The sequence below is a fragment of the Bos grunniens genome, chromosome X (assembly GCF_055505025.1).
Source record: "Bos grunniens cultivar Pamir isolate PY7600 chromosome X, Bosgru_T2T1.0, whole genome shotgun sequence".
In the NCBI taxonomy this organism is placed as follows: Eukaryota; Metazoa; Chordata; class Mammalia; order Artiodactyla; family Bovidae; genus Bos; species Bos grunniens.
In genome coordinates this window covers 124,424,767-124,447,122 of record NC_141194.1, presented here as the reverse complement: position 1 = coordinate 124,447,122, position 22,356 = coordinate 124,424,767, and the positions used below count along the sequence as shown (strand labels likewise).

At 45.4% G+C, this 22,356-nt stretch overlaps 1 protein-coding gene across 6 annotated transcripts; it reads right to left on the bottom strand.

The window, feature by feature from the left end:
• Positions 1-2,614: 2,614 nt before the first annotated feature.
• On the bottom strand, positions 2,615-12,637 carry GPR101 (G protein-coupled receptor 101). 6 transcript variants are annotated; one of them, XR_015159425.1, is made up of 5 exons: positions 12,117-12,636; positions 8,378-9,992; positions 6,670-6,700; positions 6,069-6,149; positions 2,615-5,243 (listed from the first exon to the last, which is right to left on the bottom strand). XR_015159425.1 is itself a non-coding variant. In XM_086388795.1 (4 exons), the coding sequence occupies exon 2, from the start codon at positions 9,900-9,902 to the stop codon at positions 8,391-8,393; it is 1,512 nt and encodes a 503-aa protein (XP_086244921.1). In that variant the 5' UTR covers positions 9,903-9,992; positions 12,117-12,636; the 3' UTR covers positions 5,421-6,149; positions 6,670-6,700; positions 8,378-8,390. The 6 variants fall into 6 exon arrangements, 3 of the variants coding, with proteins under 3 accessions (XP_086244921.1, XP_086244920.1, XP_086244919.1); XR_015159424.1 differs by having other exon boundaries at positions 6,670-9,992; positions 12,117-12,622; XM_086388795.1 differs by lacking the exon at positions 2,615-5,243 and having other exon boundaries at positions 5,421-6,149.
• Between the last annotated feature and the right edge of the window lie 9,719 nt (positions 12,638-22,356).

Here is a 22,356-nt window from a genome sequence, read left to right as displayed (position 1 = left end):
TTCAGGGGAGATGGCATGAAATTCATACATTGTTTTGTGGTAAATATTATTGATAAATATTTGTCTTATTGAGGTAAACATTTAAAAACCATCTATACATACCCTTCAATTCATGAATGTTCTCAAAGTCGCCCTCAAGCTGAGGAATACATGTTGGTGTGTGCAGGGATCAAAGAGGTGGTGTGGCTCTTGAAGGAGAGTCTGGAATGAAGAGGGACAAGGTCAGAGAACTGCATTCTGAAAGAGAGTAGGAGAGGGAGGAAGAGTTGACTAGTTGCATTGGGGAAGAAGAAACTCATTTGGTCGCCTGTAGTAGGCCTTCTTCTATATTGGAAGGAGCAGGGTTGTGACTGGGGCCTGGAGCAGACTGAGGGGAGGAGTGGCTACAGACGGTCAGAGTTGTCTCTTGACAGTGGGATTTTCAGATCCTCTTAGACCTCTCGCATTCAGTCTCATAATCGAAAGCTGACCCCTAAACCCTGCCTGAGAGGAAGAGCTGTTATGAGGTGATGCCTTGGAACCAGGCCCCTTCTCCTCTAAATACTCTGCATTAAGCATTGTTCCAGCTTCAGGGGACTCAGCTCCTACCAGGTTTGCTGCCTGATCGTTTTATCTGAGCTCACTTGCTTGCACTGGTAGCTTGTTAGAAGGTATTAGTAAAAGTATTTCTATAGCAGAAGGTCACTGCCTGGTGGGCATTCACAGATCAGGGTTAAAGGTGACTGTGTGAATAAGGCAGCCATCTTTTAACATCTTGAAATACAGCATGTAGGTAAGTATTCAATTTAATTTTGGAGTGAAAATGGAGAAGGGAGGGCACTTTCTTTTGATTGAAATGGGCATGGATAGCTCCCTGAACCTCTGTAGGGCTGCTTCAGAGGTACAAGGAGCAGCTCCTTATACCACCACTGATAAGATTTGGAGAAGAAGGGCTACCAGTAGGTCAAGCACCTGGACTTGAGAGGAACTAGTAGACTCTTTAAGTTTTAGACATATTTGTTTGTCTCATCTGTGCCCCGTGCTTTCATGTTACGGTTGGTGTTAGAGGCAGACCCATTTTCTTAAACTGGGGCTTGAGGGAACACGGTCCTGCCTCTTGTTACATAAACCCTGGTGAGTTGGAACTGGATTGTGTGTGTGTGGGGGGGGTGGTGGTGGTGGTGAGAATGGTCTGTGTGTGGCTTAATTGTGCCAAGGGAGGTGTCCTGCTCATGAGTAGCAGGACAGCAGGGCCAGGAGCCCAGTGGGGGTGATCCAGGTGCTGGGCAGTACTGTTTCTTAAAGCCTATTCACCCCCACCCCACAACTTCATGGCCTTTGGAATAAGGCTGGCGTTTGAGAGCCCCACAAGCCATCTGGCCCCATTTTTCCACTCTGACCACCCACCCTCAGTTTGCCATTTTTAAAAAATTTTATATGAGATTATAGTTTTTTAAAAATATTTATTTTATTCGGCTGAACTGGGTCTTGGGGCTTCCCAGGTGGCTTAGTGATAAAGAGTCAGCCTGCCAATGCAGGAGACGTGGGTTCAATTCCTGGGTCGGGAAGATCACCTGTTGGAGGAAATAGCAACTCCAGTATTCTTGGCTCGGAAATTCCATGAACAGAGGAGCCTGGTGGGCTACAGTCCATGGGGTCACAAAAGAGTTGGACATGACTGAGTGACTAAACAACAAACAGCCAGGTCTTAGTTGCAGCATATGAAATCTAGTTCCCTGACGAGAGATCGAAGTCGGGCCCCCTGCATTTGGGAGGGTAGAGTCGTAACCATTGGACCACCGAGGAAAGTCCCTATATGAGAGAATAGTTGATGTACAATGTTGTGTTAGTTTCAGGTGTACCAGAAAGTGAATCAGGTATGCGTACACATATATCCACTCTTTTAGACTCTTTTCCCATATATGTTAGAAAAGAGCATTGAGTAGAGTTTTCTGTGCTATACAGCAGGTCCTTGTTGGTTATATATTTTATATGTAGTAGTGTGTATTTGTTAATCGCAAACTCCTAATTAATCCCTCCCCACCTTTCCCGTTTGGTGACCATAAGTTTATTTTTGAAATCTGACCACTCTCACTTTGGGAGGGCTAAGCAGAATCCCCTCTTCCAGCAAGCCCCTGAAGACCACTCCCCCTCCCACTGCATATTCCTTATATTGGAAAAACAATGCAAAAATATTGGAGCCCACATATTTCATTCTACCATGTACTCTGATTAGTTTCTCCCCTGTCTCCTCTGTTTAACCAAAAGAGAAGGGATGGAGAACTGGTTATGTGTCTCCCTCCTTTATGTTTTTCCCATGGAGCTCGGAACAATAACCAGATACGCATTAAAATTAGACTTTATTTAGCATATTTAAGAAGAATATACCAAGGACAGATTAACAGCACCTATTTAAGAAACACAAACATTATTTAATAATATTTAGTTAAACCACAAACATCAATCTCTCTGCATTCCCCAAGCAGGAGTCCATTATTCCTGTCCAGCAAGAACATGCGCTGTAACCATTTTAGAAAGGATCCAATTGAAGTCAACCAATATATGAAACCTTGTCCTTGGGCAGAGTCTCTGAGACTCCTGATCTATGTAACAGTATTGATGTATGAATTTGACTGGGGTGTGAAGGGGTTTCTCTTCTTGCTGGGGGGAGGAGGATTAAGTCCACCCATTTTGTGCACCTGAAGGTAAGTTGTGCCAGTGGGAACTTGGCCCCAGGATTGTAGTTTGGCAATCCTTTGAAAAGGCACTTTTAAATTGCAAATACTTTTTGAAAAGGAAAAGGAAAAATTCAAATTCAAAATGCTAAAGAAAACTGTTTATTGACTGAATGCATTTTCCTCCTGCTTTCAGTCTCAAAAACAGCACATAAAATTTGGTATTAAAAGGCAGTTTTAGAAATTATTCAATATATATATAGCTTTTAGCTTTACTATTTTTATTCTTAAAATATAATGAACTCATCTCATAGTTCTCTTTTCTTGTCTGATGCAAATGCTGCTGCTATATGATTGTAATTCTCAAACATCTTAGCTGGGACTCCTGGAGGAGTCCCACTACTTCTTTATCTATTTACCCATCTAAGCTCTTCTCAGGCAATCAATCAAAGAAAAAAAAAAAAACAGAGCAGCCTTTTTCTGGTTTGTGGTACTGCTCTGGGAGGGGAGAGATGGTCACAATATAGATCTGCTCAATGCAAACTGTCAGTTCACAGTCAGGTACTGGTTGGATCTTGAGAGTACATCATTCTTTCCATCCTGCTAACAGGATTCCAATAGCCTGTCCTGGGGTCTTTGCTTTGTAAGGATGAAAGGATTGTCTTTTTCATTTTGCATTCTATACAATGAATGGAAAACAGGCGTGCCAGTGCCAAGCGTGTCGTTGAACTGCCAGTGACAACTTCAGCCAAGATGATTAAGTTGCCATAATGACCAATTGTACGAGAATCAGTTCTCACCTGTCGTATACTGTACCAGGGATTTAAGAAATGAAAGGCACCACTTCCTGCCACTCCACCTTGGAGCCTCTTCTACATCCTGTAGTATACACTTTAAAAAGAAAACTTTAAACACAAATATACTATGTTCTACTTTGGAAACTGACCAAGGTGTGGGTCACAAATAGAATTGTGCATGCATTTGATTCACTAACTTTACATGGACGCACTACCCATTTTTGAGGGTGACACAATCTATAGACACGTACAGTCTAATATCTAGCACCTTATCTCCAAGAACACATATTTTATATACAGTAATAGCTTACATTTAGAAGAATTACTACAGAACGGAATACACCACTGAAACGGACAAAAATACCAAAAGTTTTAACATCAAAGTTGTAGCACAGATGAAGGGGTGGGGAATCCACTCAACTTTGAAGCACCAAACTGAAACCAATCTTGTTTTTGCGTGTATTTTAGAACAAGAGAGATCCAGGAAGGAATTCTCGGCCATAGCAAACCTCTTGTGAGTGTACAAGTTACTGTGTTTTCCCCTTGGTGTGTAGACGTTGAGACAGGTGAGCTTTGAGAGGCAGTGATGAAAATACTTGACAACTATTGGCAACCTTCACTGACCTTGAGGATTCTTACTCTACTTTTTAACAAAGAGCAATGAACTTTAGTTGTGAATTTTAGCTTTCCTAGTTCTTCCTTCAGTCAGCAGTGCTGCTTTTAGCAGAAGACTGCTGTAAGCACGTTGGGCCTTTGCCTTAGAGGAAGAGATTGTAAGTAACTGGAAAGAATTTATGGCAAGGGTCTCTCTCCTTTTTTGACTTCTAAGCTATGATCTGTTGTTTGTGGCTCACTGCTTTTGTCTCCTCATGCCTCAGCTTGGAAGGGCTTTGAGAGGGGCCAGGAGCACCTGTCTGGCCCATAGAGAAGGAGAGACAGAGATAAGGACCGAGAGGGTTAAAAGCCATGACTGACCAGATTTTCTCTCCTTATCTTGGTGACTGGCTCACAGCCACCTGTTCCTTTAATCGTTTGTCTGCTCTAGAGGGAAAAGACATTTTGCTTAGAGCAGCCTCTCCTGACAGCACAAGGGTTTGTCTTAAAGAAGAATACAATAAAAAAGATATTATGAGGGGAAAACACTTTTTTGATTTTTTTTTTCCCTCAAAATCTGGGAGAGGGCAGTTATGAGAAAAAAAATATTCAGTCCACAAGTTGACATTGGTACTCTCTTTGTTTGATCTTAACGACCTCTGAGGGTTTTATTTTGGAGCATTCAAATGACCAGATGATGCATAATATTTCTCTTCCAAATGGTATATTTCAGATAGTTTTAAGAGCATTTTGGCAAAGTCTAAAAAGAAAGTGTAGTTTAATCTTACATGTTACTCTTTAGGTAGTATGAAAAAATCTTTTGAAGTAACTTTACCTAGCTTAATTGGCTAATTATGTAGAAAATAAGGCAGTATCAGGCACCTTACAATTTTATAGGTAATTTTTCTACTGTTTTTCTTTTTTTGCTGAAATAATTGGATAGTATCTACAGAATTGAATGTGCTCCCTAAGATGTGTTGTAGTGGGTGTTTTTTGATAAGAAATGAGGTACCTACCCCCTCTATGATAAAATGGCAGTTTTCCTTACCTGCTGAATTTGAAGTAGATATCCCCTCATCTTTAAATTGGACTGGAGTTGGGGGAGGAGACAGAAAAATACCTTTAATTGCTGGTCCCTCTGTTTACTTCTGTTCTTCCCTGCTTCATGGGCCCCCGGGTCCCTGTGAACCTGTCAGCTCTGGGTGGGAAGGGGATGAATGGGGGTGAGTGAGCACACAGAGCTTCAAGAAGGGCCAGCACAGCAGGGGGAGGAGGTGAAGGCAGTGGGCATAATGGCAGGAGGTAGGCAGGGGGCCAGAAGTACACAGGACTTCCAAGCAGCTGGTATTTGTGGTGCCATAGAGAAGATGGACCCTTGCAATCATAAAAGTCACAGAAGCCTGGGGCTTGCTCCTTATTACTGCCTTCCCAAGCTTGTTGAAATTGGTGTGTTAGTCAAAGCACCTGCGACTCCTTGGCAAACTGGATGCTCTATTATTTTTAAATAAGGAAATCATTAAATTGGAAACCACATCATTTCAAAGTCTGGTTTGTCTGGCCCCTGGACTTTAATGGGATTTATACTGCATGTATGAAGTGGCCTTGGCAGAAGAACACCTCCTTTAAAAACATTTAGGGAAAGCTATTGCACACGAGGATCTGTGAGGCTAATGATGACTTCTGTGTGTGCTTTCAGATTTTCAAATGACAAAACAGTATGTGCAGTAAAACCTCATTAAGTTGATAGTGTTTTATTCAAAATAGCATACAATTTGAAGCAGTTGCTATCTCCGAGCTCACTAGAGGCCCTATTGTTCGTTAAGAAGATGTCAGCAAAGCAGAATGCTCTTAATTCAAAGGTCCTCTTTTCCCAGTCCCCTATTTTCAAAAGGTTTTCGACTTTGAAAAATCCAATTTGCTATGAGAATGGACAATGACTAAATTAGGGAAAAGAGGAACTTGAAAAAGGAAATTGGTGAGTGTTGGTGCCCTGGAGGATGTTGTGTGTGTTAAGTGAACTTACCACACTCGGACAGGTTCTGCTTCCATTTGGATTTGGGATTTTGGCAAACAATTTTCTCTGATACACTTTGAAGGGGTTGCGCTTTAAAAATAAAACAAGAAGTTCAGTTTCAACAAAATATTTGGAGACACTTATGTTTGAAAACCTGTTTCCTACCCAGGTAAGCATTTCTACTTAAAGGACAGGCTACCACTACGTCAAACTCCTTTGACCATGACTGATCTTCAAGGCAAAACCCCTCCCCCCATAGAAGGATTGGTCACATGGGCCATTTCTTCACCCAGAAATCCTTTGAGGACAGACTGATACAAGAGCTTGGCAATAAATTGGTATCATAAATTTATGACTGTTAATTCACATTTTGGTATAAAAATAAATGATTTACAAAGGTAAACTTTAGCCCCCATGTCTTGTCTGAATTACCACAAGTTCCAAATTACTGGGGTTGAAATCAATATGATTTTCATGGATATATCAAATTTATGGGTCAGCTCAATGCTATTTGGGACTATCCCCAAATTTATTTCCTAAATTCTGAACATGGCAATGTCAAATTCCATGCAGACTTATTCACAGCCCAAATACACTGACTGCTGTTTACCTCTTCCCCCTTGAGATGCTCATGCTGGAATCTGTCAGGAGGAAGAGATAAAATATAAGTGAGCTTGGCTTTTAAATGAAAGAAATTTCAGTTCTAATACAGACATGGTCATCACACAAGAATGAGACTAAACCCTGAATATGGCCGTCTTTATATACAGCACCTGATCAACCATTTTTTCCATGAAATACTCTTTCCTCTCCCTCTACCCATATTAACATTGGATTTCTGCCTGAACACTTGATCACAGAGTTGCTTTAATGTGATATTCAGGAGGATCAAAACACTGTCTTGACCATTTTTTGGTTCCATGTTATTTGGTCATGTCAATATGGTCTGTGCCCTCAGAAATACACAAGTATATACCCACTCAAAGTGATTTCAGGGTTTGGGATTTGAAATTTCTTCCTCTGTATTGACCCTAAGGATGATTTAGATATTGTAAAGGTTTTCCCAAAGTGATATACTTCGACAGAAATAATGAGGATAAGTCTGACCTGAATATTTCGATTTAGCATTGTTTGGAACAGGTCAGGTAATAGGCCAGGTATTGAAAAAGCATCCTCTCTGTTATTCCCAACTCTTATTTTTCTCTACCACATCTGTGGAGAGCTTACAGGTTTCAGAGATGGTCACAGGTAGAAAAGACTCATGGGTGTGCCTGGACGAAGGAAAACATTTATCCTGCCTTACTTTTGCCCCATGTGGAGATCATATGTGTTGTTTATGATCTCAGGGACACAAAAGACATTTCTAGTGGACATATCTCTCTTGATTGGCAGTGTGAGTTTTGTAGGACAAGTGACTGGCAGAGGTGATTTGGAGGATTCTCATGAGCATCTCAATTCAATCACAAAGGGAAAATTGTAAAACAGTGGTGATTTCTGTCCCACTATTATTCAAATAGGAGACAGAAAATAGTTCAGTGTCAATAGACAATTTTCCATTTGCATAAAACAATTGTGGCCTCCGCCCATGCCCAAACCCAGGATTTTATAGAAAAGTCAACTGTTTAGCCCCACAGATGTGTGATTTTCCTATCTTCTCCCTTGGACTAGCTCCCCATTTCAAACATGCTCTATTATCTTCTTTCACTTTTCTGGATCCCTTTGGAGGATATAGAAACCTTCTTGGTCTTTTAACTACACAATGCCCTTAGTTTCTGTAATAGTCTTTGCACCAGATTGTGGGGGCTCTTCAGTCTAGAATTTGGCTAATACGTTGATCAGTCGTTCAGGTTCTGCTTCCTGGGCTCCGTGAATGACTTGGTCCATTGCTTTTCTTTCAGTTGAACATATGCTGGAGCCCTTCCCATGAGCTCACAAGTCCTTAAGTTCACCAGCATCATCTTCCTTTTCCCTCAGAGCAAAAACTGATACATGGTAGCTCTGGGGAGACAGACATAATACCAAGCACATGTCCAAATTGGATAGCCCTTGTTGCTTTAAGAAATTTAGAGCCTAATAACTTTTTTTTTGGGGGGGAGGGAGAGAAATATCAGTCAGAATCCTCAAGTTTATTCTTTGAGGGGCACACTTTTTAGGGAAGACCCCAGTTCCTACCTCTTCCATATATGCATCTGCCTTGTGGTGAGAGGGGCATGTGCAGAACCTTTGCCTGGAATGGTATGGGTTGGCATTAACGCGATTGTGGATGGTCCATTTAAGAGAAAGCTGCTCCTGTATTCTGTGAACAGTTCAAGGTTTACCTTAGAACCAACTTCAAGGCGAAGTGGCAGAATCATGAGAAGGGACGATCTTGCCTTCAGTTCCACCCTCGGTGCCGGCTTCGGTTCCGGGCAGGTCTGGGTGGCTGTTTTCTTTGGGGGGCTTCTCCTTGCAGAAAAACTTCTTCAGCATATCCTGGATCTCCTTCTTGATGGTCTTGTGCATGTAGCCATAGACGTAGGGGTGGATGCAGCACTGCAGGAAGAAAAGCCAGATAATTATGGTGATCACCCACTGGGGTACCTTGGTTTGGACATCCACCCACACGGCCAGGACTGCTAGAAAGCAGTAGGGCCCCAGGGACAGCACGTAGGAGAAGATGATGAGGAAGATCACTTTAGCAGCTTTGCATTGGTAGCACCTGGGCAGAGGGGGGTCACCATTGCTGTTTCGACGACTGACTGGGAGACTCTCTGGAATGTTCACCGCCTCGATGTCATCCTCGTTGAAATGGAGGTCATCCTCACCAAACTCTAGGTCATCTTCACCCAGGTCAATGTTGCACTGGGTGACCTCTAGGCGGCCCTTGTCTGCCTTCCTGCTGCTCTGAATTTTGGTGCTGCCTTTGGCCACCAAAGAGTTGCTTTCTCTGACCTCTTCACTGCCAGTGGCCTCCATGCTCCCCTCACCAGTCTCCACGCTCCCTTTTTTGGCCTTCTTGCTGCCCTCCATGGCTTCCTCGCTGTCCACCTTGGCCTTGACCTCACCTTCATCCTGGCCGTGGAACTCACTCTCACTCTGGAACTCATCCTTCTTGCCGCCCTCTTCGTTCTCATTCTCCACCCGGTCCTTGGCTCGCACTTCCAAGCTGTGGCTCTTGACGTTGTAGAGCAGCGCGTGCTGCCGGCGGGCAGCCCCGAACACCACAGAGTAGCAGGCAATCATGACAATCAGCGGGATGACGATGAAGGACACGACACTGACAATTGTGTAGCTGGGGCTGGCCCCCCAGATCATGGAGCAAAGGGCATTGCGCTCGTCGAAAGCAGCCTGGCCCCAGCCATAGAGTGGGGGCGTGCTCTGCAGGATGGCCACGATCCAGGTGCCGTAGAGGAGCAGGTAGCCCCGGCGTGGGGTCATCTTCGCCGGGTAGGAGAGAGGGTGGATGATGGACAGGTAGCGATCCACGGACACCACCACGATGGTGTTGACGCTGGCGAAGGCAAACAGATGAGTAAGGCTAACCAGGGCAGTGCAGAAATGGCTGTTGAGGGGCCAGAAGATGGGTACGGAGGTGGCCACCACCCAGGGGGCCACGAGCGAGATCTGCAGCAGGTCAGTGACGAGGAGGTTAAAGATGAAGCGGTTGGTCACCTGCAGCAGCTGAGGCTTGCGCTGCAGCACGAACGCCAGCACTATGTTGCCCACGAAGGAGGCGGTGAGGAAGATGAGCAGAACGCTCGAGCGAATGATGCCATGCGCCAGGCTGATGGGCATTTTGGAGAGGGGCATGCACGCGTGGCTGCTGTTGTTTTCGCGCGTGCTGTTGGTGCAGGTGGACGCCATGGCGGCAGGGGCAGGAGGGCGACAGGTGCGGGCGCCGGGCCGGCCCCGGCGGGCGGCGAAGGGGCGCACGGAACACACTCAGCGCCTAGGCTGGGGACGAAAGAAACACGCGGGCTGGGTTAGTCCCCCTGCTTGGGGCGCGGGGGTGGGGTGGGTACTTCCACGCTGGGCAGCAGCGCTGCAGGACCCCAGCCCCGGGGACCCCGTGCGCGTGCCCCCGTCTCTCCCCCGCGTCCGGGCAGTTTCTCTAAATCCTTCTCTTATTCTCTGGGTCTCTCTGCCTCTCCCTCTTTTGGGGGGTTTCCGAGACACCCCTCCCACAGCTGTCTCCAGCTGGCGCGTGCGCCTACCACACTCTCTGGGGGTCTCGCAGTTTGGGTTTCTCCAGAAATCTCTCCCTGCGCCCTCCCGCTAGCGCATGCGCGTGCGCGCTCCATCCCTGCCTGTTTACGTGTGTACACTTGTCTTTTTCTCCCCAGAGTCTCTAATTAGCGCACTTTTCCTGTATCTCGTGTGTGTGTGTGTGTGTGTGTGTGTGTGTGTGTGTGTGTGCGTGTGCGTGCGCGCGTTACCGGTTTTCTCTGTCTCACCCTTGTCCCTCACTCTGGGGTCTGTCCCTATTTCTCAGACCCTTGCCAGCACGTGTACGCTGTGTCTCTTCTGCCAGTCTGTCCTTCTCCTCTCACCTCCGTTTCTGTTACTCCCCTCTCGCCCTCCCACTCGCGGTCAGCTTCTCCGCCTCAGTTTCTCTCTGCTTTCGCCAGCGCACTTTCTCCGTGGCTGTGTGCGCGCGCGCGTCTCTGCGTCTCGTCGTCTTTCTCTGGGTCTTGTCCCTGTCTCGCCTTCCGTCTCTTTCTGATGCCCTCTCGTTTCTGTGTCTCTGCCAGTCACTGTCTCTGTCGCTTGCTAGTGCGTGCGCTTATGCGTCTTCCCCTGATGCTGTCTTGTCTCCCCACTTTTCTCCCACAGTCTATTTCCCTGACAATCTCCGTGCGTCCCCGGTGCACCTGTTCAGTATCACTCGCTGAATGTGTGTCTCTGACCGTCTCCGCATCTCTCCAGCTCTCCTGTCACCGTGTCTCTCTCTCTCGGGTTCTGTCTCTCAGCGTCTCCCATCTCTCGCTGCTCTTGCTCTGAATTTCTCGGATCCTCTCCCCTCGGTGTCTCTCCCTGTTTCCCCCCTGCGGCTTCTGTCTTCCCTGCGCCTTAAGTTCTCTCCTTATCACTATCTGCCCGTGTCCCTCAGGATCTACTCCGTGTCTCCTGATTATCTCTGCCTCTGCGTTACTCAGACTCTTTCCAGCGTGTGCACTTAAAGGGAGTCAGCTTCTTTGTCTCTCACTCTCTTCTCTGGGACTTTCGCGAAACACTTTTTTTTTTGGTATGTTTGAGTGTGTGTGCAGTCTCTCTTACTATCCTTCTCCGATGATCTCTCACCTCGGTTTATCTCTGGCTGGATCTCTGTCTCTGATCCCTATCTCTCTGTCGACTTTATTTTACCATGGAAACCAGCTGCCGCCTTGGCCGCCGCGGGCTCTAGCGGATAAACCTCCTAGTTTCTCACAGCTCAGAAGCGGCTGGATGCAGGGGGGATGCCTACTGCGGATGCCCCCCGCCCCCCAATTCGGCATCCTGTCTGCATTCTCCAGCCCACCCGGCCTCGGCGGTGGCGGGTGGAGGGATGGGTGAGCTGGGGAGAGCCGGGGAAGAGGCGGAGGTGGTGGGGGAGAAGTCTGAGAGAGAGAGCGCCAAGAGATTGAGAGGCAGACAGAGAAAGAGAATAAGAAAACATCAAGAGACAGAGACAGAAAAAGATGAGAGACAGAATGAGAGCCACCCAGAGACAGAGAGAATGATAGAGAAAAGAGACCTAGAGTCAATGAATGAGCCAATGAGAGAGAGACAGAAGAAGGAGAGACAGGGCAAGAGACAGGGGGAAACAGAGATAGAAAAAAATTAAAAAGAGACGATGGGAAGCAGAGAATGTGAGAAAGAATGAGAACACATCGAGACGATAGGGGCGGGGGACGAGGGAAAGTGCGAGTGAAAAAGCGAGGGCTAGGGACTGGCCGAGAAGGGGCCGCGCCGGGGGTTGGGGCGGGGGGGGGGACTCCACGCGGGGCGTCTGGTGGACGCCCGCGGTGGACGGGGCGTCCGGGGCGCCAGAACATGGGGGTCCGGCTGGGCGCAGGGAGCAGGGCTGGGGCCGCTTACCTGTTGCTGCCGGAGGCGTCGCGCCGCGGGAGCTGCGTGCCAGTCCCTCGGGACGCGGTGCGCTCGACCGGGCGGCCTCCCGAGGCGCCGGCGGCCGCTAGCTGGAACCTGGCGGCGCGAGCCGCGAGAGCCGGGGCGCCCGAGCCCGCACGTCCGGCCGGCGCGGCGCGCTGCGAGCTCTAAGCGGCGGCGGGGGCGCGCGGCGTCTTAAGGCTGCGCGGGGCCCTCACCTTGCGGCGCCCCCCTCCCCCCGCGCCCGCCCGCGCCGCTGACGCACGAGGCCGCGGGCGTCCGGAGGAGCGGGCGGGCGGGGGGCACTGCGTCGGGCCGCTTAGCGCCGCTCACCCGGCATCAGCGCCCCGGGCGGTCCGAGCTCACTGGGGACTCAGACTGGGGAGCGTCACCGGGGCTGGTTTTCCTGCCGACTAGCCCCCCGGATTTCGGTCCAGGGCCAGGCCCGAGACTGGCACGCGTCTTCCGAAGAGAAGCAGAAAGCTAGCCGGGGCCTGGGGCCTCGACCTTGGAAGACCCTCCCCCCGCCTCACTCCCACCCTCCCTCAAGTATGAACCTCCCCGGGACTCTGAGAGGAAGTGACTCTGATATCACCGATTTGCCACAATTTGCTCTAGCTCCCAGCAAGAGCTAAAGAGCAGTTCCTTTCCTGTAGGCCTTGGGAGCATTTCCTCTAAGACGAGCTGCTCAATTATCCACTCTAGTATTTGACTGAAGTCTGTCTATAAGTCAGTCTCTTGGTTCACCCACCCCCAGGTACTGTGGGAAAACTGTTTACACAGAGAATACCGTCGAATCCTTACCCCAGCCCTGTGAGATAAGTGCTGCTATTATCTTCATTTTTATAGAGACAGAAGCAGAAGCCGAGCGAGATTACCTGACTTGCCAGAAATTCAAGTAAATGTACCTGTTTTGTTAACTAGGGGCTTTCCTAGTAGCTCAGTTGGTAAAGAACCCATCTGCAATGTGGGAGACCTGGGTTTGATCCCTGGGTTGGGAAGATCCCCTGGAGAAGGGAAAGGCTACCCACTCCAGTATTCTGGCCTGGAGAATTTCATGGACTGTATAGTCCATGGGGTCCCAAAGAGTGAGACATGACTGAGCGAGTTTCACTTCACTATTAACTAAGACTTTCTGGGTCTCTCCCAAACACATGCACATCGATTGTTTGCTCTTTACCAGGCCAGCAAACACCAGACTGTAACTCCCTCTGCCTCCCAGAAGAGAGTCGTGTCCAGGAAGGTGGCCCAGGAAGGTGGTCCAGACGAGGGGTTGTTTTCATCTGGTTTCCAAGGGATGATGAGCCTCCTTCTGGGCATGACAGACGGGGAGAATGTGTTCTAGAAGGAGATGCATGGGCAAAGAGGGCTGCAGCAGAGAGCTGGGTGCCAAGAGAGGCTGCAGCATGGTGAATGCCAGCAGGTGAGCCAGAAAAATGGAGTGGAGGCAAGTCCTTATGGGCCCTGAATGCCGGTTTGGACTTGATCCCAAGATCCGTGGAGGGCCGTTGAGGATATATTTTATTATGCACAGTTTCAAACATGCACAAATATGATGAGGATCATCATATAACTCCCTGTTGTTCTCACCATGCAATCTTAACAAGTATTTTGCCATTATTGTTCATTGATTTTTTTGAAGGTTTAATAAGTGAAAAAAATCAGAGTATAAAATTAGATACTATTTTTTGTTTTGATTGTGCCACAGCTGCTTGCGGGATCTTAGTTCCCTGACCAGGGATCAAACCTGTTCCCCCTGCAGTGGAAGTGTAGTGTCTTAAACACTTAAAAAGTGCCAGGGAAGTCTGCTAGATACTTTTGTTTAAAATGGCCTATATGTTTTTTATACATGAATTCAGAATATGAAGGTGGATGTGTTATAAGTTATCATCTAGTGTATGATAAGATTATATATTATTTAAAAACGATTTTCAGTTTTCATTGATGGTTTCTGTGCAGGGCCATGTGGGAAGAGTTCTGTTTTTCTAGGGTCTCCTAGAAGCAGATCTGGGGTTGGGAGTGGAGGGGGCAAGACTTTGAATGGGGAAAGAGCACAAAGAAGGCCGTGGCAGGAGACAAGACAGTCTCAACAGGTCACAACAAGGGGGCTGAGCATAGACCCCTAGACAAGCAAAATTGACAGTGGAGAGGGATAAGGACGGGGAGGTGCTGGGGAGGGTCCAGGATGATACAAGATTCTGAGTTGATTGATGGGATGGATGGAGATCCACCCCTCCCCGCACTGCACCCCATGCCTTTGGGTAGGGATACAAGGCAAGTGTAGAATCAGGCCTCAAGATGTTCTTTGGATTTCAAGTCCTATCATTTGGTGTAGATTTCTTGTCTTTTTTTGGGGATGGGAGCTAGGCCTGTTTTATCTTCTGAAGTTTGAATGGTATAACTGAGGTTGTTTTTCTTGGAGACAGTTTCCATGATAGTCACTCACAATTATTAATTCCCAGTCTCACACTGGCCATGGTGCAGAATCCTGGGTGGCATGAACTGTCATGTGGCAGTTCACTCAGACTCCATATTTTCGAATCACTTAGGAGACTGTCAAGCTGGGAGAAATGACCAAAGACAAAGGCTAGTCTAGTCTGTCCTGCTCTTTCTTCTTTTTCACTGTGGTCCTGAGATTTTTCCTGGACTGCTGGGATCCAGCAGGGCACAGGGAGAAAACCTCTCGGTACATGTCAGAAGTAAGTGCCTCAGAGAGGTGGGCTCATGGAATCAGCAGCTACACCCCTTGGTGCCAAGGGACATGATGGGAGAGCTTGAGTGCGATGAGGCCTCTGCACCCAAAGTCAGTCTGCCTGCAGGAGACAGTGCAAAAGGTGGGGAAGCCCTGAGGAAGAAATGTAAGCCACTTTTCTGTACAGGGAGTTGTTTGAGGTTTATTAATCCTCAGGTGTCTGTTTCTCCGTTTTTTCCCTCCAGGCGGGAGCAGAGTTGGTGTCCTTGAATTTCAAAGGCATGCAAGTATCAGCATCCCAACTCGAGGTATGTGGGGGGCCTTGGGGAATGTGAATCTGGCTTCAGGCCCTGCAGGGTCTGATTTCGATGGCCTTGGGAGAGCCCTTCGACTGACAAGCTTTGTTAGATTCTGTGGAGGTTCTTTGGGATGAGACAGGGAGAGTCTGGGATAATGGCACCAGAAGTCACCTTAGCAGCAGAGGTAAGATCAGGCTAGTGGTGTTATTGAAGCAGAACTGGAGGGCAGGAAGCTACTAGAAAGCCTCTAGGGCCTGATGACAACCACAAGTTGCAACACCAGCCAGCAGTGTGCCAGCCCGGTCTTCCCAGACTTGTTCACCTCATCAGACTGCCCCGACGCATGTACCAACTGCCAGGTGAGGGAAGTCAGAGGCCCAGGACCCAGTCAGGTATTGGTTCCAGTAACAGTGGGAGTGCAGGAGTCCTTCAGCACCTACCACATGCCACACTGTATGTATGCTTGCTTTATCCTATTTAATCCTCGAGGGGACTCTGCACGTTAGAGATTAATACAGTATTTTTAGAATCCAAGACATCATATACTATTAGGAATAAAAAACTGCAAATTTAACCTTCACACCACTGCTGGCAATATGCATCTTGATTTCAAAGATGCTAAAATGAGAAGAGAAATGAGCGTTAGAATCAATATATGCCAGTACCCTCCTAGTCCTTACAGAGAGGTTAAGTAACTTTACCCAAGGTCACACAGCAAGTAAGTATTGGAGCTGAGATGTAAAACCTGTTCTGACTCCAAAGCAGGAGCGTATCCTAGGCTGCTTCTTGGAAGAGTCAAGAGGCAGGACAGAAAGAAAAGCTCCCAGAGACCAAGCCCAGAAAGAGTTTTTGAATCCAGATGAATAGCTAAAATTGTGGTAAGACAAATGCAGTTGCAGTGATAATGGCTTCTTTCTGTAGGATACATGGTTCCCATAGGTGGTGAAATGACTAAATTAGCCAATCTAAATTCTAAGTCACACTCCTTCCTGCATAGTGAGTTCATAATAAGTCAATGGGGAAAAATATGTGGTTTTGTTCTGGAGTGCCTACCCGTGGGGGTATTTTAAGTTTTTCAGTGTTATGAGCTGCTCTGGTATTCACTTTAGGCCAACCCTAGGGATTGTGATTGCAAAAATCACATGAAATTAAATACCCTCTGGGTGTGAGCTAATTTTTCCCACTCAGTGGGCTTGGGCAGGACAGAAGGTCTAGATTTCCAAGCTGTATCTATCCAAATAAAATGGTTTGGAAGAAAAAATCAGCAGAAAATAACCAGATGGAATACAAATAAAGAGCAGGAGACCTGATTTTTAGTCCTAATTCTGTGGCTAGAATTAGGTGTGTGACTCTGGGAAGATACCCTCCCCTCTCTGATCTCAGTTCTGTTAGTCCACCAAATGAAGTGGGGGTAGTGTTAGGTAATCTCCAAGGGTCCTGTCAGGTTTTGACTGATTCCATCTATTTTATATCTTGATGTTATTAAAAATCCCCAAACTAATCCACCTCAACTATTTTAAAAACTGAAAACTGGACCTCTGCCTCTGGTCATGGACGAGTAACAGGGGATGGATTTATCCTTCCTTCTTAACTAACTAAAGAAGTGGGCAAAATATATGAAATAATGGTTGTCCCACATTGGACAATAGGATGTGCAGGACAGTGATTGTCAAGGAAGGGAAACAAATGAGGTGAGCCCTACGATTGCCCCAGTTTACCACCTAGACAGAGTTTACCAGCTCGGAACCCAGGATGAACCTAGAAGTCTGCCCAAGCTGAGAAGACAGAGGTCAGAATTCAGGGGGGTAGATAAGGGTGGCTAGAATTTGCAAGGGATGTTTCATAGAGGAGCTTCCCAGAGAGAGAGCTATGGAGACCTGACTCCAAAAGGGTAGGTGGAGTGATTTCTAGAGCTCACATAGGACTGGGAATAGCTCAGTTTCCCGACAGCCAGAGAGAAGAAACTCGAAATATTCAGGGCATTAGACTGAGTACTCAAAGAAGATTACCTCAGCAGTGGAGCCAAGTTAACCTTGGTGTAAAGTTTGTTCTGGTTCCATGTAGCAAAGCTTAAAAGCAAGCTTTAAAAGACTTGAACTGTTTTCAAGTATCTTTACTGCAACTTAAAGCAAGGCTCAGAAATATTTAAAGGAGTACAAAATTCTCTAGCATACCAGAAGGTAAAATTTGCAAAGTCTGAAATCTAATAAAATATTATAAGGCATGCAAAATAGGAAAATACACAACCCATAATAAGAAGAAAAATCCTTAAATAGAAATAGACATGAATGATGAAATTGGGCAAAAAAAAGTAAAGTGACTTGAAACATGTATTTTGTATGTTTAAGAAGGTAGAGGAAAGTGTAGGTATGTCAAGGAGAGACAGAGAAGATAGAAAATAGACTTAAATCTTACTTCTGGTGATGAAGAATATAATGTCTGAGATAAAAATACAAAGATGACATTATTAGCACATTAGATACTGCAGCAGAAAAGTTTAGTGAACTTGAAGACATAGAAATAGAAACTGTCCAAAATGAAGAGAAAAAATATAAGTAGAGAAACAGTGAGCTGTGGGACAATTTCAAGTAGCCTAATATAAGTGTAAGTGGAGCCCCAGAAGAAGTTAGGAAGACAGAAGTGTTATTTGAAGAGATAATCACCGAAACTTTCCCAAAGGTAATAAAAATTATAAACCCACAGATCTAAGAACCTCAGCAAAACTCAAGCACAGGAAACATGAAAATCATACCAAGACACATCACAATACTTCCTGTTTCTCCATAAATCCTTGCCATATAATTGGCAAGGATATTTGGAGCAACTATAACTTTGATACACTGCTTTTGGAATGTAAAATAAAACAGCCACATTGATAAAGTTTGGCTGGTTTAAAAAAGTTTAATATACACTGAACATACGACTTAGCTTTTCCATTCCTAAAAGAAACGAAAGCATTTGTCCATGTAAAGATGTACATGAATGTTTATAGAACCTTTATTTGTAAGATGCAAACTGGAAACAACTTCAGTGTCTATTAACAGGTGAATGGTATATTCACACATTGTGGTTAAGAAAATATTCTAAAATTGAGTGTGGTGATGGCTACTTACCCGAAAAGAGAACAAAGTGTTGCTATATACAACAGCATGGCTGAATCTCACAATAATTATGCTGAGCGAAAGAAGCCACTCAAAGAGAATACATACTATATAGATTCCTTACTATGTAAAATTCCAGAAATTCAAACTAAGTGACATAAAGCAGATCAGTGGTTGTGTTGAGATGGGGGAAGAGAGAGGGAAGGGTATGAAGAATCTTTTAGAGATAACATATATGTTCTCTATCTTGATGGTGGTGTTGATGGTTCGTGGTGTATTCCTATCTCAAAACTCATCAAATTGTACTGTTTAGATTTTTGCAGTTGAATCTACATGTATTATACCTAAATAAAACTGTATGTAAAAATAAGTCCCCAGGGGAAAAAAACCCAAAGCGAATGGTTTGGGTGTCCAGGATCCCACCTCCAGCATTAGAATACTCACCTTTCTCTAAGGGAATCATCAGGCCTCCCAGCACCACGTCCTGGCTCTCATCAGCATACCCTTGTGTTTGAGTAATCAGTGTTCTCGCCCCTCTGTCCCTCTGTGATGGGAACACGATGTGAGCTCTTTCCAAATGCTTGCAGAATTGTGTACATCCCCTCATGGCAGTTTAGCAGCTCTCATTTACTGAGGATTTAACAGTGTACCTAGCACTTGACTTCTCCCAGCTCATTTAATGAACACTGTGCTATCATTTACCTCATTTTATATATGGGGAACCAAAGGCTTAGACAGAAGCTGTGGCTTACTCAGAGTCACTCAGAAACAGGCAGGGCTTGAATTTGAATTTAGGACTGACTCTGAATTTATAGTCCAGATGCTTAGCAGAGACACGATTTTGCTTCCCTATCCTAAGCAATTTTTAAAAATGTGTTATCACTCATACATGAGGAACTTTATACACCTTATCTCATGTGATTCTCCAACAATCTTGTGAGGTGGGTATTGTTAATATTCCTTATTTTATAGATGAGAAAACTGAAGCTCAGAGAATCTAAATAATTTGCTCTAAGCCACCCCAATAGCATATGGGTAACTACAGAGCCCACTCTCCATAGCTGCTTAGCTTACTGTCATCCTCAGGGCCAGAAAGATTTAAATCCTCTCATCTTTGGAACCATACTAAACTCTTCTTGAATCAAGTTGTTTAAAGGCTCTAGAGTTTCACAGCCTAACTTTGGTGCTGCGTCAGGTGCCAGGAACACTGAAATGGCCTGCTCTGTTTTATGACACGTGAGTGGAGGACTTGGGTGGTTAAAACTGATGTATGGTTGCTGAGTATTGGATATTCAAAGTACCAAACACTTCAAATCTCCCATGTCTCTGCATGAAATGTTAGGGTCTGTGGAGTTTTCAAATGCAAATTTATATTTTGCTTTTCATTGAATTAAGACTTGGAAATTTGATGAAAAAAACCAGAGTTTGATGGTGGTTAAGAATCAGAAGGGAGCCACAGAGCCTGTGGGTCAGCTAGAGAGAGAGTTGGTTCATCAAGTATGTTCTGGTGCATTCCTTGAACTGTTAGTATTGCTTGTTGGCTGTAGAGATGTGGCCAAAGTGCCTCAAAATGGAGTTGACAGAAAGTAGGATTATGTTTCCACATTTAGGAAAATATTTCTGCCATGCTCAGATATCAGCATTAGAGGGGGAGAAAGCAACCTCTTCAAATCAAACTGTAATGACCATATAATTTATAGAGCTTTGGCCCAGAGGAATGCAAAAGGTGGCAGTTTTCTGGAAGCTGCTCATGTGAACTTCAAAAAGAGTGTTCTGTGGTACAGTGTGGTAGAGACAGTCTAGAGACAATCTGTACTGGTTTGTGAGAGCTGGTGTATTGGTTTGTTGTGTTATCAGGAATTTTGCAAGTGATGGTTAAAAATTGAATTGCAAAGTGTACAGTTAAATGAATTATATTAAAAAAGGTAATAAATACTCAAAACACATCACTTCCTAATTATTTCATCACCTTTTTCTATTATCCATGATTATCTAAGCCCATTGTATATGTATAGTGCAAATACTTTATAATGGTGTGCTGCCACACAACTCCTTACAACTCCATGTTGACTGACATCACATTAATCACTTGAAATTGGCCAAGGGAGTATTTTTACCATGGAAATCATCAAACACTACAAATCACGACTTTATTTCTCTGAAAGCCAGATGCTAAACCTTTACCGACACATCACTGTCTGTAGAACATACTGTTTATTTATGTAGCTATATTGAGATGTATTCTACATGTAGCTCAGTCGGTAAAGAATCTGCCTGCAGTGCAGGAGACCCGGGTTCGACCCTTGGGTTGGGAAGATCCCCTGGAGAAGGAAATAGCAACTCACTCCAGTATCCTTGCCTGGAAAATCTCATGGAGAGAGGAGCCTGGTGGGCTGCAGTCCATGGGGTTGCAAAGAGTCGGGCACAACTGAGTGACTAACACTTACTTACTTACTACATGCCATACATCCATTTAGTGTACAATTCAACTGATTTGAATATATTAACAGATATGTGCAACCATCACCATGCTCAATTTTAGAATATTTTCATGACCTCAAAAAGAAACCCTTTAGCTAACAGCCCATTATCCCACATCCCATGTACTCACTCCTTAGCCTTAAGTAATCCTTAATCTATTTATTGTCTCAAATCTATTAAATTGACCTATTCTTGCCATTTGGTATAAATGGAATCATATACTATGTCATCTTTTGTGACTGGCTTCTTTTACTTAGCATTGTGTTTTCAAGGTTCATGCATGTTGTAATATGTGTCAGTACTTCATCCCTTTTCATGACTGAATAGTATTTCATTGTATGGATATACCACTTTTTGCTTATCTGTGTATCAGTTGATGGACATTTGAGCTGTTTCTACCTTTTGGCTATTGTGTATAGTGCTGCAATGAACATTCATGTCCAAGTTTCTGTTTGAACATCTGTTTACAATTCTTTTGGGCATATGCCTAGGAGTGTAATTTCTAGGTCATGTGTTGATTCTTTTTAACTTATTGAAGATCTGCCAAATTGTTTTCCACAACAGCTGTACCATTTTACATGTGCACCTGTAGTGTATTGGGATTTCAATTTCTGCACATCCTCGCCAGTGCTTGTTATTTTCCTTTTTTGATTATAGCTATCCTAGTGGATGTGAAGTAGAATCTTATTGTAGTTTTGATTTGCATTCCCGTAATGACTAGTGATGTTAAGCATCTTTTCAGATCCCTTTGTAGAGCACTTTTAAAATACTTCTACTGATAACAACCTTGGAAAGTATGTGTCATGATTCCCATCTTACAGTTAAGGTAACTGAGACTCAAAAAGATTAAGCAACTTGCTGAATTTGTACACAGCTAGAATGTATCTGAAAACCTGTGCTCCCTCCGTTATACCATACTGTTTCCAAGACTCCTTCATCTGTCCACTCATGCTGCTGCTGCTGCTGCTAAGTCACTTAACAGTCGTGTCCAACTCTGTGTGACCCCATAGACGGCAGCCCACCAGGCTTCCCCATCCCTCGAATTCTCCAGGCAAGAACACTGGAGTGGGTTGCCATTTCATCCTCCAGTGCATGAAAGTGAAAAGTGAAAGTGAAGTCACTCAGTCCTGTCTGACTCTAAGTGACCCCATGCAGCCTACCAGGCTCCTCCGTCCATGGGATTTTCCAGGCAAGAGTACTGGAGTGGGTTGCCATTGCCTTCTCCGCTGTCCACTCATACTTTAAGGCTAATACTCTTTGCTGGGGGTTCCCAGGTGGGGCTAGTGGTAAAGAAGCTGCCTGCCAATGCAGGAGACAGAAGAGATGCTGGTTTGATCCCTGGATAAGGAAGATCCCCTAGAGGAGGGCATGGCAACCCACTCCATTATTCTTGCCTGGAGAGTCCCATGGACAGAGGAGCCTGGCAGGCTACAGTCCAGAGGGTCACACAGAGTCGAACACGACTGAAGTGACTGAGCACACATGCATGCACTCTTCTGTGATTGCTATGCTCCCAGTGAAGTCCTCTGGCCTGGGTTCTATTCCTGGCTCTGTCCCTCGGTCTCCATATCCTCATCTCTAGCTGGATGACCTCTGTGTCACTCCATTTATATAATAGAAGAATTAGCCCTTTTATTTTGGATGCAGATGTCCGG